At 37.6% G+C, this 15401-nt stretch overlaps 1 protein-coding gene across 1 annotated transcript in view; it reads right to left on the reverse strand.

The window, feature by feature from the left end:
* Positions 1-1227: 1227 nt before the first annotated feature.
* The window catches only part of INSC (INSC spindle orientation adaptor protein), a 133020-nt gene continuing 118846 nt past the window's right edge, over positions 1228-15401 (reverse strand). Inside the window, exons 10-13 of the mRNA XM_074582464.1 lie at positions 7121-7187; positions 4093-4248; positions 3358-3434; positions 1228-1435 (exon numbers count right to left, since the gene is read on the reverse strand). Coding sequence (XP_074438565.1) covers positions 1307-1435; positions 3358-3434; positions 4093-4248; positions 7121-7187 — 429 coding nt within the window. The 3' untranslated portion in view covers positions 1228-1306. The remainder of the gene's footprint in view (positions 1436-3357; positions 3435-4092; positions 4249-7120; positions 7188-15401) is intronic.

The raw sequence follows: 15401 nt of genomic DNA on the forward strand, positions 1-15401 counted from the left end.
ACAGTAAAGAGGAAATGTACATACTTTTTTGGCAGATGTCCTAGTACCCTGAAGTTGCTGATCATAAAATGATCCAGAGCAATAGTTGCAAGCCATCAAGAAAAAAATACATATGCTTTCATAATCTACAGAGTGCTTTGTGAGAAGCTGGGGGGTTGAAACACTCTCAAGATATTTCTGGTTGAGTAATTTTAAATTTCTAATGTTTCTTGATTAAAAGAAAAAGGCAAATTTTAAGAGAAATGTTCATGAAAAAATAAATCTATTTTTAAATCAGCTCTATTCTTTATGTTGTTATCCACTGGTAAAGTCTCCTTTTTTCAACTCCAAGAGCTCCCGGAAGTCCCCTTTCACAGTTTTAGAAATACAGGTTGGATATATATAGAAATATATGGAAATATAAGTTACAATTAATTTATCTGTTCTGATTATTTAGGTATGCATGCACAACCTTTCACAAAAGTAGTAGCTTGAATACTTGAAACGTGTCTGTACGTGCTCTCTTCCAGTTCTTGAAGGGCTTGGAAAAGAGGGAAAATTATCATTGTGTGATGATTTTAAATTTTATGTGGATACCTTCACGTTGATGACATGTGTTTGATTTCATAAAGAATTTTCTAGAATTCTCTCAATTTCTTTAGGAACTTTCAGTACATGTGAATAAAATATTTGTCTGCAAGTGTGTTTCCTCTAATGGAGCACATCTTTGTATGGCATAAAAATGTCTTCTGACATCATTCCAAGCCAGTATTTGAAACTTCTGAAAAATTTTCTCAGCTAATCAGTTACATTTTTTCATAGTTCTATTAAAATCTAACAACAGTTAAGAACTGGACTCAGACTATAACAGCCCTTTCGTTTCTAAGTGTATGCTTGCAGCTTTAACAATTATTTTTCTTCTAATGCAGCAAATGCATGAGACTAAAACATTTCCTTAAAAACTGCAAAATGTTCTAACTGTAGAAAAATATCAGTGATAACACATTATTAGAAGCGTTTAACATCAGAGCACCAAATTCTTAGCTTTTTTACCTTGATTCAACTATATTAAACAAGACGACAACATTTTGTTAGATTGCAGTGATAAGTCTGTTGACGTGTCTTGGCAGGAAAATAAAAAATTACCTTTGCAAACCACTGAAATGAGTTTGCTCATTCTGCTTCTTTGCTCCTACAAACCACCTGTTCATGGTTTTAAAATAAATAAGTCATAAATAACAATAGGACTAAAACTCAATAAAATTGTATATGTATTATCTTATTGTATACATATCTTGATTATTTTTCAAAGGTTTTTGGCTCACATTTATACAAAGCTCTCTTCCATATTTGTGCATAGCAGAAAGGAATCCACAAGTCTGGGCTTTACTAGCTGCTGAAAATCTGAATCTTCAAGTCCATCAGGACTCATAACTGCTAGTCTCCGTAAGGCTGCCTAGAAAAACAAAACAACACAATTGTAATACTGCTAAGGTCTGACAAAGTCTTCGTTGCAGGAATCCAGTGTAACTATCTCTAAATAATAGCCAAGACTCAAAACTGAACTGTGCAGGTTTATGGACTCATCCACCTGGCTAATCTCTCATTACTGCCGCCTTCTGTTGGACGAATCTCCCCTCAAATGCAGCTATTAAATGACAATCCTTTTTGGGCACATGAGACCTGAGCAGCAGGGATAGTGTGGGTCAAAGAACACAGAGGTGAGAGTCAGAGTGCTTTGATTATAAACCTATCTCTGACCGGCTGCACGTCTCACGCTGCCTCTTTGTATCTCAACTCTCCTCTTAGCTTTTGTCTTGTTTATGAGAACTATAAGCCATCTGATTCAGAAAACGTTTGCTACTGAAGTTTTATGCAATGCCCATAACAGAAATACTTTAGATGCTAGTGGTGTAGAAAGAAGCTATACAGTTCAAGCCATTTGGGAACAAATAAAACTGTCAGTTGTTCTGATTATGGCACTGCACAATACAAATTGTATTGATGTTACTATTATCTTCATAAACTCTTCCTTTCTCAGGAGTTACTAGGTTTTCTCACTGGAGAAAAATATACAATGATTACACACCTTCTAGCAACCTGACACAACAGATGCAACTGGAAAGCAGGCTGGCTTTCCTCAAGAACAAAAATTGTGTTCTATTACTAAGGTCTCGTAGTTGCGATCAGCTTATCTCTGTGCTGTTTGTCAATGCAGCACTAACACAAGAGTTAATCATCTGCTTCCAAATATACAAAAAGTAAACAACCAAGATAAACATACCAAACAGTACAAGTCCTCAGACTTTAGTGACAATACCTATCAGAGCCTGAAGCAGCTTATGTCTCAAGGACAATATTTTTGCCATACGTTTATCAGAAAGTGTCATCAGGTAGCTACTAAAATATCAGGAGAAGCAGAATTGCTGAGACAGACAAGTAACATCTCAAGTAATGGGCATGAATTCAAGGCATGTACAGCAACAATTTCAGTGAGACAGAAAAATCAGTCGGGTTTGCTGCCATCACTCTGTGGCCTCAGCTCTAGCCATACAAGATAAACAAGCATTTTTGGCATGTATGAAGAATAACACAGCATTTCTTATGCTCACGTACATACTGTCTTCATTCTGCTGTTAATTGAAGCTGCGATAACCAAGTTTTACATTTAAAATAACATAAATACTAAAAAGCACTGTCAAACCATATTCTTCAGTCTTCATTCATCAAAATCTATTTTCTAACCCTAGGTCACCCATATCCCCAGAGCACTTTCCTCTCAGGGAATGCTGGGTGAAATGACTCAACTCTGACGGTTGGCTGGGGCTCACAGTCCATGCAGCGCAGGGCCAGCAGCTGGGATCTTTCTCCTCAGCAGAGAAAGTGTTAACCTTCTGTTGGCCACTCCTTGGCTGGACACTATATTGTCTTGGAGACTCAAATAGAAAAAAAATGGACTGTAGTGAAAGCAAGGAATCTCCTTTCCTCTCTTTGGGCACTTTACATAAATATTTCCGCACATATGTGCGTGCAGATAAAGGGCTGCTACCCCTGTGATTCAAGGCTCATTTCAGCAAATGTAGCATCATCAGATAAAGGAATTTAAGAATTCCTGAAACCTTAAATTCTGAAGTGTTCCACTGCAATTTTTTAGAGCTCGGTAATGCGGAGATGAAGCCATTTTTCTTTATGTGCTTAAATCTTCAGTCAGAGGATAAATAATTGACACTGTACAGGATTATGCTTAAGGGGAAAAGCAGGAGACCCTGGCATGAATTTAAAACATTCCTGCAATACTTCTGTATTTTGAAATCTAAAGGGGTGGGTTTTTCTGCATTTTTCAGGATAAGCATGAAAGAAAGATTAAAATGTACCTACCAGACATGCCACTAAAACGGAATCACTGTTATTTCTTTCAGTTGGTGATCTGCAAAGTTTAATTAGGCGAGGAATACCTGAGTGCACAAAAGAGTATCAGAAGAAATAGTTTAGAAAAAAAAATCCTTATTTTGAGATGAGGTCTTTTTTTTTTAGATGTTTTCATATTTATCTTCCTTAGTAGATGTGATCTCTAATGCAAAGATGATATGCAAATACTTAAGGGACTGTCCATGGAGATATGCAGTTCAGAGCAGACATAATTAATAGTTGTAAAGCATAAACAAACAAATGCATTGGTTTTATCCGCTATTGCTCTTTCAGGGTGGAAATTTCTTCCCTACCAATCCTCCCACACGCCCTTAAAAAACTCCAGCCAAAAGGACATGTTGCTTCTCATTAGATTCATCACACCTGAACCTGCAAGGGTCCAAGTTTTCTGTCCACTGACAGATCCTGCACAAAGGTTTAAATAAGGGAATGGAGGAGGCAGCAGTGTCAGTTGGCACAGTCGGCCACAGCTATGTGTTGAGTGGATGCTGCACCTCAGGTTCCTCTGGGAAATAAGCCAGAGGTTTATTCAGCACAGCCTCCAGTCACTCTCTGGACAGACTATATAGGGAACCTATTCCATGAAGTGTACCAAGTGAGGCTAAAAATTAAAAAGAGCTTCTCCATGACTGGCAGTTCCTCCCTCTTTTTCAGTCTGCCGTTAAGCTAGTGATACATCCTTACAGCTGAGTTTTACGGCTGCATCTGCCACTTCAGGATCTCGGCTGAGTCGTGCCAAAGTAACCGCAGATTTCTGTTGGACTCTCTCACAAGCAGCAACTTCTGCTGAATTTCCTGAAGATGATCTTTCAAAGAGCATTTCCATTAAAAGTTGGACACCTAGAAGGATGTAAGAGCCATTGTTATCCTCTCTCCAACAAAAAACTTAAGTCGAAAAAAGTAAAGGGAAAAAGCAAGCTAGGTAAATACAGACCAATCACTGCCCAAACAGGGCATGAAGAATGTATAAATGTGGACTGGAATTTGGCCATCAGCATTCAGGCACATCTGATCTGTGCATAAGTTTATCTTTACTGTGAAGCCACAGAACTTCTGGAACTAGAAAATGCACTAACTTTTCCCTCCTCCAACTTCTTGACTCATCTACAAGTTTGTATTTTAGATTTCACAAATTTATTTCAGTCAAACTAAATGCAATTCTTTATTTGCTTCTAAACTAACCTAAAAACCTGTAGTGACGTATTTCAGGTCTCTAAATGAAGTTTAGCTTTGAATTACAGGAAAGTAAAACTATTTTTTTTTCAGTTTATGTATTTTTGAGCAAGCCTTTAAAAATTCCTTCTTAAACTGTTTAAGGGTATTTTAGAATGGGGAATACTTTAATGAGGAAAATTCTGCCTCTTGAAGGTTACTGTGTGACTAACTCTTCACTGCAGAAGAGACGATGTCATCCATGTTGAAATGGTTTCATTAACTTATTGTTGCCTGTAGGAGTTGATATTCTTATTGTAGCAGCACAAAAACAGATGAGACTGTGCTGACTTCTATTTTCTAGACTATTTTAAATGTAAGGACAATTATGTGCTATTAGACTCCATATGCTATTAAGCATTCAGATTACTTCAGGTAGCATCAGAAGATTTTAACTGTTAGAACATTTGCATAAATAATTAAGAGAATTAGCATCCAGAATCATGCAGCTAGATAATAATCAACATACAAAAAAGTCACAGTTGATAAGAAAATGTATCTAAACTTTTCAGGATGCGAAGACCCTTCTCAGTTTGTGAATCTGGCTTCTGACCAGCATCTGATTATTACAACATTAGGCAGACACAAAAAGTCTTTGTACACAAGATGAGTGTCAACGCTTCCCTGGGGGCAAATGCTTCAGAGTAAACTTCCATTACGGAGTGTATACTCAGACTTTACTTCATCACATTGTGCTTGACAATCCACATGTACATCTCAACCTACTGTAGTATCTACCATCACTTAGGCCTACTTGGCATAGCTGTTAGTGTAATTTCATGAACGTCAATCAAGTTTCTGCTTTAGTAGAAGTAGATGAAATGTAATCGAACACCTGTCCCAAAAAACAAAACAAGTTTTTGTGAGCTCAAGGATATAGATAGCCAAACTACGTAACCAATCTGCTAATCATAAAGGAGTGCAAAATCTTCCAGGGCATATCCAGATTGTGAGTGCTAACAGCAGCAAATCAGGAAACAACAGCACGAGTCAAACAGACAAATCACTGACCGGATATTCTCTACTCAGTCCTATAATTACAGACACCTAGGGCCCTGCGAAATGTCAGGGTCTTACCAAGAGTTTCTAAAAAAGACTCTGGGTAGGGAAGCCCCAAGTGCCTGCAGGGGGGGCACACTTCTCAGAACACAGGGATCTTAGACCAGAAGCATGGCAGGAATCACCACGAGGACCTGACCAACTTCTCTCTGTGACTGCCCCATCCCTCTCATGGAACAAGGAGGTCATATAAGAAACCACTATGCTAACCTACCTTGCTCCTCCCGCTCCCTGCACTGTCTACTGCATGGGATGGGTAATTTGTAAAACTGCGTGTATCTGTGATTAAATTGCTTCAGTATCCAGATCCATTCAACCTCCACGTTGTCATTCGGTCTTAAACTGCAACACCTATCCACCTTAGCAAGGACATCAAACACACGCTACCTCTGTGCACACATGGATCCCATCAAGCAAATCAGTTGTGCCTGATCCTTGCCAGTCACATTTGTGTGCAGAGAGCTCAAATTTTCCAATGAAATGCAAGAAACGTCTAAGCCCAATATCACATAAGGATTGGCCAATTCTATTTCAAGACCTACTTCTATGTAGATGCTTTCTGAAACCCTTTCTCCCACCTCCAATCAGCCATGTCTGAGATTCAAATGAATGCAAACTCAAACCATTCCTATCCAAACCTTAATTTAAAAAGTGTGGAAGGGATATTCCTAGGACAGAAAAAGCAATAATTGTGAAGCTTCACTGTAATTTAATATCTCCCACAAATAAAACCAAACTAACCAAACCAAAAACAAACAAACAAACAAACAAAAATCCCAAACCAAAACAAAACCCCCAAAGAAGCTGTCTTACTGAATTTGCTGGTAGGTGTATTAACAAGGCAGTTACGTCTTCCTGTATCCTTATCCACAGAATTATTAACCTAACTTCTCAGATTTCTGGTGGGCCTATAACACCTAGAGTTTTTTCAGCATAATGAATTTCTCATAATATGAGATTTAAAGTGGTGTGGAAAAAAACTGGCAACTGCTTTATAGTAATAAAAACATAATGCTTCAAAATTTATAATACGTCTGAATACCTGTGAAGAAAGGGACACAAAATACAGGTATGCAGGGCTCAGTATCAGATGATGTCTTTCAGTATGTAAGAATTGCCACTTATACAACGTAATTACCAGAGTAAAGGTTGTTGAAACACTTTGTGCTACCTTGCTTTGTATCTATGAATACAGATAGAACACAGAACATCAGCAAGGTGGTCATACGTGCAAAGTTTTCTAAAGGAGTAATAATTTGTTTCAGTAGAACCATCCCAATGAACCATCTCATTTTGCACCGTGCAGCATACCCAGCAGAGACAGACACAAAATGAAGTATTATTAGTGAAGTCTTTCTCCTTTACCTTGTAACCACTCCTTTCCTACCTACCCACATTATCAACAAACAAATACAGAATTTAATTCAGCTAAAATACATACCATTTCCTTGAATGATTTCTGAAGCACACTGGTCCAAGACAGACATGTTTGCCAATATTGTTACCACCTATTATTAAAAAGAGAAGGAAATATGAAGTATAGCCCTACAATTCAGTAATATTAAATAGCACTGTGGTTTATAAAGTTAGTATTGCAGAAATATGGCACACTCAGTAAAATGAAAAAGCATTCTTGTCTATTTGCACCCTTGTGACTTCTTGTGGCTCTTTATCTTACATATGGCCACTAACTGAAACCCAGACAACAAGAAAACTAAAACCTCTTTTTCTCACGCCCCTATACTCATGTATGAAAGTCTGTCATACGGGGATCTACGCAGCAGATTTTCTCAGTGGCCAAATTGGTAGAAAGAGGAAGATAAAAATTTATCAAAACCAACCAAATTAAAAAAAACCTGGAGTCCTACAAAGAATTCAGCCAGGAGCTGCCCACCCCCACGAACCAATCCTGTAGTCACAGTCCAGCTCAGGCAGAGCTCACAGTGAAGGCTAAGAACCAGCACGTGGTGTACGTTCAGTAGTGCTAAGTTATTGCTACCTTTCTTCTTCAGGGTTCAGCTGAAATGTTGAGAAATCCTCACAACAGATTTGGAGTTTTGAGCCTTAATTCAAGGGAGTATTAAGGAATACTTTTCAATTTTATTGAAGCCACAAGTTGTGTGCATGTCAAAGCATTGTCCCAAAATGAGCTGGATTTAAAAATCCGTTTATACCTTTCTTGAGCTAAGGCCAAGATTAGGTTTTGGACCAACAGAAGCACATTTTGAGATACTCATTTACAGAATTTCTTATCCAAATAGCACTAACTGTTTTCAAGATTAGGTGTAACTCAGCTTGCTTAAAGTGATGCAGCAAGCCATTGACAGAGACTGGGTCATGTGGAGCTGTTGGCTTTCAATCACCCATTCCCTTCATTGATATCATATACTTTCTCTCATACATCCTGCAAGATATTCTTTTTTACTTTATCCTTCAAATAACTTGCTTCCTACGTGCAAACAAATCTCAATATTAACAGCATAGGTGAAAGCCCAAATAATAAATGTTACAGATCATTAGAATACAAAATAGAAATAATAGTCTTTCTTAAGAAGTTCTAATTTTCTCTACTCTAGTTAAGAAAAACTGATCAGCCTCAAAAATAACAATCAGTTTGAGAACTGGTTATCAGCTTTTTAGCAGTACAGTGTCAGTTCACAAACAAGCAAACTTCTTAGATGTAAGTAGCCATGAGATCAAATCACCATTCTGATCTCACTTTGCCATTTTAATAACAAGGATGACTCATTTTCGATGCTGTGACATAAAGGTCTTCCACTTTCGAAGGTAGTGTTACAGTGTCATCTCTCTGAATAAATATACTTACTTAGGATGCAAATGAGTTGCTGAAACTCTAGAGAGTGACAGGTAGAAATATGGTAACTCAGTATATGTCTATGTATTTATTCCATATTAATTATTAACTGTGTTTCAGGCAGAGTGTATATGTTTTCTCATTCTAAATTATATCCTGTTAATGAAAATTGCTTCCTCTATGCAGAATCTGTACCCCATGTGGCTCTCTAAGCCACAGATGAAGAATTCAATTAACCACAATTTGAATACGTGACAATTATTCCACTGCTTCAAGTTATTTTGTCTAACAAGTATTTTCATACATAAAAATATTTTGTGTGTATCTTTTGACACCAAAAATTATTTGAGGTTATATCTATACTTCCTTTGTGTTGATTATGTGGCCCCCTATGTTTTGCAATGTATTTTATGAACAAGCCTGTTGGGTTTATATGTAACCTTCTCCAGAGGGTTTATCATGGACACCCTTATCATCAATAACCATCAAGTTCTACCTATATTATCTTTTAAAATCTTAGTAGGACTTGAAAGGCAGTTAAACTACAGATTAGCTCACTCCATATGGAAAGATTTTTCTTTCCCCCCAAAAGTCACATTTTCCTGTGATATAAACAATGTAACATGAAATAGCATAATGTAAACACATCATAGGCAAGCTGAATAAAGAGTTGACTTCAAATGCTGTATTTCTTCTATACTTGCCATTTTAAAATTCAGTATACATGCAGCTTACACAAAAATTTCCTCTGCAATACAGACCAAAGTTCAAGGAAGCTTAAAACTAAAGATGAAGTCTCTAGAGGAAAACACAAACTTAAATGTAGACTCAATTTGCTTTGAAAAGCAACACCTCCGTGAGCACTGGTATTAATGAAGTCTCATTTCTTTTGAGAAAAGAGTTGATCAAAAACCATAAACAGAACTTTTCGCCCACTGCAGATTTTTTTTGGTATGATACATAGGCTCATGCTGCAGTCTTTATCTTAGCCTCTCTTTGCCCATTATCTGGCTCCAAATTTTGTAAAGCCTTAGGCAGTCTCTCAAAAATAACTGCGAAGTTCTGTTGAATGAGCAAACCAGTTCAGATTTTATTGTGAGACATGGAGTGCACAAACAGATATAGATAAAAGTGACTGGCTAAGCCTCATTTCCACCAGGAAAATAGATGAAAATTATTGGAAAAAAATAGATAACAAAACCTCTTTCAGAATTGAAATCATTTTGAAAGAACTGAAAATATTTAACATAGAAACTCTACTGTTCAACTGAAATATTTAGTATCTATTTCATTAATTGTTCAAGAAATATCTTGTAAAAGATTACACTCCAAGACTATAAAGGACTGGCACCTGAGACAATTTATGATTCTTGTAATTTTTCTGGATTCCTAAGCCATACAATGAACTTGTAGTCAGCTTGAAGTATAAAAAGAAGATATCCTGAAGACAGGAGACGTGAGCTCTGATCATTGGCCAGCAGTAGCATACCATGCAGAACGTCTGTGCTGGAGCCACCCACAAATTCCAGTACCCTAGTGACACCTTGATATGTGGGACCTGCAGGTGTGCTATTAAGCAAAGACAGTCAGAGATTTTCCAGAGAAAAAAAAATATGTTGCTTCATCGTATGTGGAATTTTTTAATGAACCATCTGATGTCACATTCTATTGCCAAATCTAATGTAGGATTATAGTGGACTCCCTTAGAAACCATGTTCTGCAAGAACTGATCCCACTCCCTGCCTCAGCATCTGTATGTCTGCTAGGCAGACGCATTCTGGAGCTAGATCTTGATCCATGCATCTCCAATATCTGTATGCTAGCAGAACTCTCCAATAGACTAACCCAGGCTAGTCCACACTCTGTTATCCAGATCCATCAAAAATTGCAGGTGCTTCTCTATGGCAGGGCTGTGATAAACCTGGCGTCTGCAGCTTTCTCTGTGGGAACTGGCACACCTAAAAGCACTGTAGTAATGAACATGACAGAAAAATAGACTTGATCAAAAAATAATGAACTAATACATTTGTTTGCCACCAGATGAAAGCTGAATTATTCAAGTCAGTGTGACGTGATTTACACTCCTAAAAATAACCAGAGGAACAGGATAAATGCAGGTTTATCCCTGCGTTCACCACCTACCTGTTAATACGTGCTATGCTCTACACACCTAAACCACATAGTAGTGAGACACTGTGAAACACAAAATACCATGAAGAGAACTCTCAGACCAGCTCATGTTTTAGCACCTTCTGAAAAGGCAACAACTGATCAAAATATTAACATGCAGATAGTTCCACTAGGACTAGTAAGATTTTTCAAAAGACTAAAAGACTAAGGAGTTAACTTTCAGAGCTTAAAAAAACATACCCAAAACCAAAAGCTTTGAACGTTCGCATTTAAATGATTTGTTGGTGAATTAAGTATGCAGGGATATTTGCAGGGAAGGGGGTCCCCTTTAGGTCCATGGAAAATTTCCCTATTTAATAAATAAACTTAAAAATAATAGAGATATTTCATGCTTTTCAAATGTCAGTGTAGCATCATATTGCTAGTCTTGCAGTTGCCCTGGAAATTAATCTAAAACCTAACTAAAAATCTCTATTTCTATAGGTAAAATAAGTAAACAGATAATAAATGCAGATACGTCTCTGTAGTGACAATACCAGCCATTATTATATAATTAGCAGTGTTGATCCTTTTGGTTACTCTAGTAAACAAAGTATGTTTTTATAATTCGAAAAGTGGTTTTAGTTCTACATAGTTCCCTTCCACTCACCCAACCTTTCACACATACTGAATTTATGAATGATGAACTTTCCGTTCCAGTTCTGTAGTCTGCGTTCCACTGAACCGTAGGAATTTCAATTGTCAAGAGTGATTTAAATTTGAGAAACCATGGTTAATTAAGAGCCTTTAAAATAGTTTTGCTCAAAACCTTTTGAAGAACAACAGTCAGCTCGGAAATTCTCTAGCTAAAAAAATGTAATCACTAATGCTGTAATAACACTTTTTTCTTCTAAACAACTAATGGTGACTAACGCTCATTAACCAGTGCACAAAGGTAATGAACGTTTGTTGCAAAAGTGAAAGCTAGGTGAAAATGCTTTGTTATAAACTAAGATACATGCACTGAGAGCATAAATCTTAAATGCTTTAGGTAACAAAGAGGTTTAAACCTAAAGAGCACGTAAGAAACAGAAGGCTGCTCTGATAACTTTCCCTTAATGGGAGATTTAAGATGATCTAAAAGGGATTCTCATTATTGTGAAACAAGCTACTTGGGAAGAAAGATGCAATCAGATTTGGAAGATTAAAGCACACGTTTTAGCCTGTTAAAGAGGCAATATCTTTCACATTTGAGGGTCACTTACCTCACTTGGGGTAAGGGGAGGTGTCTACAAAGGTGGAAGCTCTGATGCTAATATATCTTTATTAAGTGTGCCTTAATAAAGGCACACTGTTCAGCAAGCTTTTATTGGCAGTCCCAACATAAATAGAAAGACACAAGCTCAAAATGAGAATTAGCAAGTAATTTAATTGAGTGGCAAAGTAGATCAATATAGAATTGCTAATTCTTTTAGTTATTTACTCCTTTAAGGCTGATTCATTGCTAAGTAAAATTAATTTTTCTACATATTATGAGTGTTTTGTAATTTGTTCAAATAAATGACATAAGAATATATCAGAGTGTGTCTGCAAAGTTCCAGATACTATCTTCAGAAACAAAGGGGCATCCGACAACTAATCAGAATCAAGATGGAGTCTTTGTTTCTGAATGTAAATTAAAAACATCTGAACTTCATAGCTCAAGATCAATCCACAAGGAGATAGCAGAAGAGTACATACAGCAGGGAATCAGAACAGGCATTACATCAAGTCTAGGTAGAAAAACCTTTCAGGATACTATTTATTGGGAGAAAAAACTTTGCTAAGAAATCTCTAGAAATTTTCTCTGATACATTATATTGCTTAAAATAGAAAACTGAATTCCCATTGCTTCTGATAGTCATTTTTGTGGTTGGGAATTCAGTTTTCTCCCTGAAAACACAGAAATACACCTAGATAAGTAGATCAATAGGCCTTTCTGTCACCTGATTGGAAGAGGCAAACATCCCATAAAATCACAGCAATTAGAGACAGGATCTGCTTGCAAAGTCTAGGTGTTCTCTGAGACTGTGTCAGGGAACTATAATCTTGGAATGCTGAAGCAGAGCAAGAGAGACTAAAACTAAAGGAATCTTATCCTTTGGAATGAAGTATATCTTTACTACATTTTTATTTACTTTACTTCATATTGCTGGCTAATCTAGCTAAGGAATAGTCAGAATAACCAGATTCTCATATTTTTTTGTTTTCAAGAAGGACATAGGAAATGTATCCTGCATGGGTCACATGGTGAATGGGCATGTCCCATAAACCAGGTCATATGACTCTAAAATAGTGATGGAGCTAGAGTGTGTCTCCTCCCTCACTTCTAAGGCCACAGTTTTCTGTCTTTCATGTGAAAATCCCTGGATGGGGTGGGGGAATCATCCCTCAGACTTCCATCATAGTATTAGAAAGCTTCTTAGATTTGAAACTGACTCAATCAACCAAAGACACCCAAGACGTCTGGTCTCCCTAGAGCAGCACACAATTTTGCCTGAGCCAACGGACAGTTACAGGAAAAAAAACTTTGCTTGTCTAATTGGAATCAGCGTTTGAGTATGTGGGAGGAAACTTACTTACTCCCATTTTAGAGGAGGCAGAAAGCACAGAGAAGTATTTCAACTGCCACTAATTCAAGCAGAGTGGTCAGGAGGTAATTGCTGGTGCCTATCCTAGAAGGTAACAGTTTTCTACTTGAGGAGGAAAAAGAAATAAGAAACTGTAATCTGTACAAACACTGTTTATGAGCTCACCTGTTCAGAACCAAGACTGAAATCACAACTATCACCTACGCAGTGATTCTGTTTTGGAAAACAAGATCAGTGGCAAAACTCAGAGGCTGTTCGAAATGTGCTATCTCATTTCCTGAAGGACTGAAGACAAAAAGATGACAAAATGCAGACAAAAGGCAGCAAAATGCATATCTCTGGCTTACAGCTCTATGATTGGTACAGCCTGAGGCAAAGTCTCTTGTTTATAGTTTCTGCAGTAAACAGCCCAGCACCAGCCTGATTGTACTGTGAACCTGGCAGCAAGGTCAGAAAATAAAAAGTGCAATGAATTGTGCTGACATAGCACGTTTCCTCTAGAGAGACTTTACACTGAGTAAGTGCAGTGTCTGCCCAACTTTACAGATGATTAAACAAAAATGCAGAGAAGTTAAATTTGTTCTTCAAAATCAGAGCAGCAGCAATCTTAGGAATTGATCCCAGGAATAAAAACCTCACCACACTAAGCTAGCAAAGAATAGCAGAGAACTTCAACTGAGCTTTTACTCTTCCAACTGAACCTCTTGCTTTGCAAGTTGGAGCACTTTGTCTTATCCTGCATCAAATCTAAATGTAAAATGCAGAACTGTGACTAAACAGGCATTTTGTCTCAAAAAGATTTAGTGTTTAAGAGGGAGAGTCAGCGTTGGACCCCTGAAATGTAACAATCTGTAACATTGACCACATAATGCCAGTCTATAATACTGTTAGTTATATTTTTATATTGTTCAAATGTATGTGTAAAGACAGAGATAACCAGTTAAAAATAAAGAAAGGACATCAGGGAAGCAGTTACACTCTTACACAGAAAACTAATTAGGATATCAATGATACAATGGCATGGTTAACATTCAGATACAATCCTGTGACTTTTGGCCTAATTTTCATTTTTGCATCTGTTACTGGCTGTCCTGTTTCTTGTTTCATTTCTTAAGGTTTTTTAAATAACTTAATTATGCAATTTATCACCTCTCTTTCTAGCCATATTAGTTGAAAACATGTCTTCTCAGTGGGATCTAGTCAATACTGGAAAGGATCACACAATTTTAGTATATAGTTTGCCAATCACAGTTCACTGCCAGAAAACTACGAGGGAAGGCAATTCCAACTGCACATCTAGTCATCATTATACTAACCTCAGAGCTAGATATTAATGGAGACGTGTGCAAGAAGACTGTGCAGATAGCCTTTTATGACCTAGTTGTCCTTATATAAAGGCTTTGTGTTGCATTTTTACCCACAATATGTAGTTCTACAAAAGCGTGTTGAACTGCAGAAAGGATGTGTGAGCATGCAGTCGAACCATTTGGGACTGTTAAATATTATTTGCAGCAGATCTTGAAAACAATTTTCAAGAACTAGACAGGAAGGTTAGGCCTACTGAAGTCAGACCTGACAGAGGCAGACCACCGAGCTTTGTTCCTAGCCCTGTCACTGGCTGCTTGTGTAACATACCATAGGTGATTGAGTCCCAGGGTACCACATGCATTTCTGCTCTGGGAGAGACCAGCCGATGGCTCAGCAGTGGAAGGGCTGTTCCTCTTCTAATCCAACCAGGAGAGGGAGGTCCCTCTTCCATACTTATTTTGCTCCAAGAAGACAACTTTAAAAAGGTCTCTCATCAACTGCCTTCCCCCTGACCAGTAATGATTTTGTCTAATACTTGTTGTCAGATGCAAGGAAGATGGGCACCTAGCATGGGCTGCACTGCCCAAACTCTGCTTCACGGTCCCAGTTCTTGTTAGCCCATACTGGCTTCCATACATATGTGAAAATTTGGTCAGCAGTTTAACAAAATGGAGTCAGGAATCCCACAGTCTTCATGACAAGCAGCAGGAAAAAAAAGCAGTTGGCGAGGAGTAACAAATTCCTCAGAAACTCAGATTGAGAAGTAGTACTGCAAATTCCATTCATCCAGGCAGGGATTTTCAAAAGAAGTCTAAAAGACCTGTTAATGTTCTTCTCCTTAAAAACACTGCTCTCAGAGT

The sequence above is a fragment of the Larus michahellis genome, chromosome 4 (assembly GCF_964199755.1).
Source record: "Larus michahellis chromosome 4, bLarMic1.1, whole genome shotgun sequence".
Lineage (NCBI taxonomy): Eukaryota > Metazoa > Chordata > Aves > Charadriiformes > Laridae > Larus > Larus michahellis.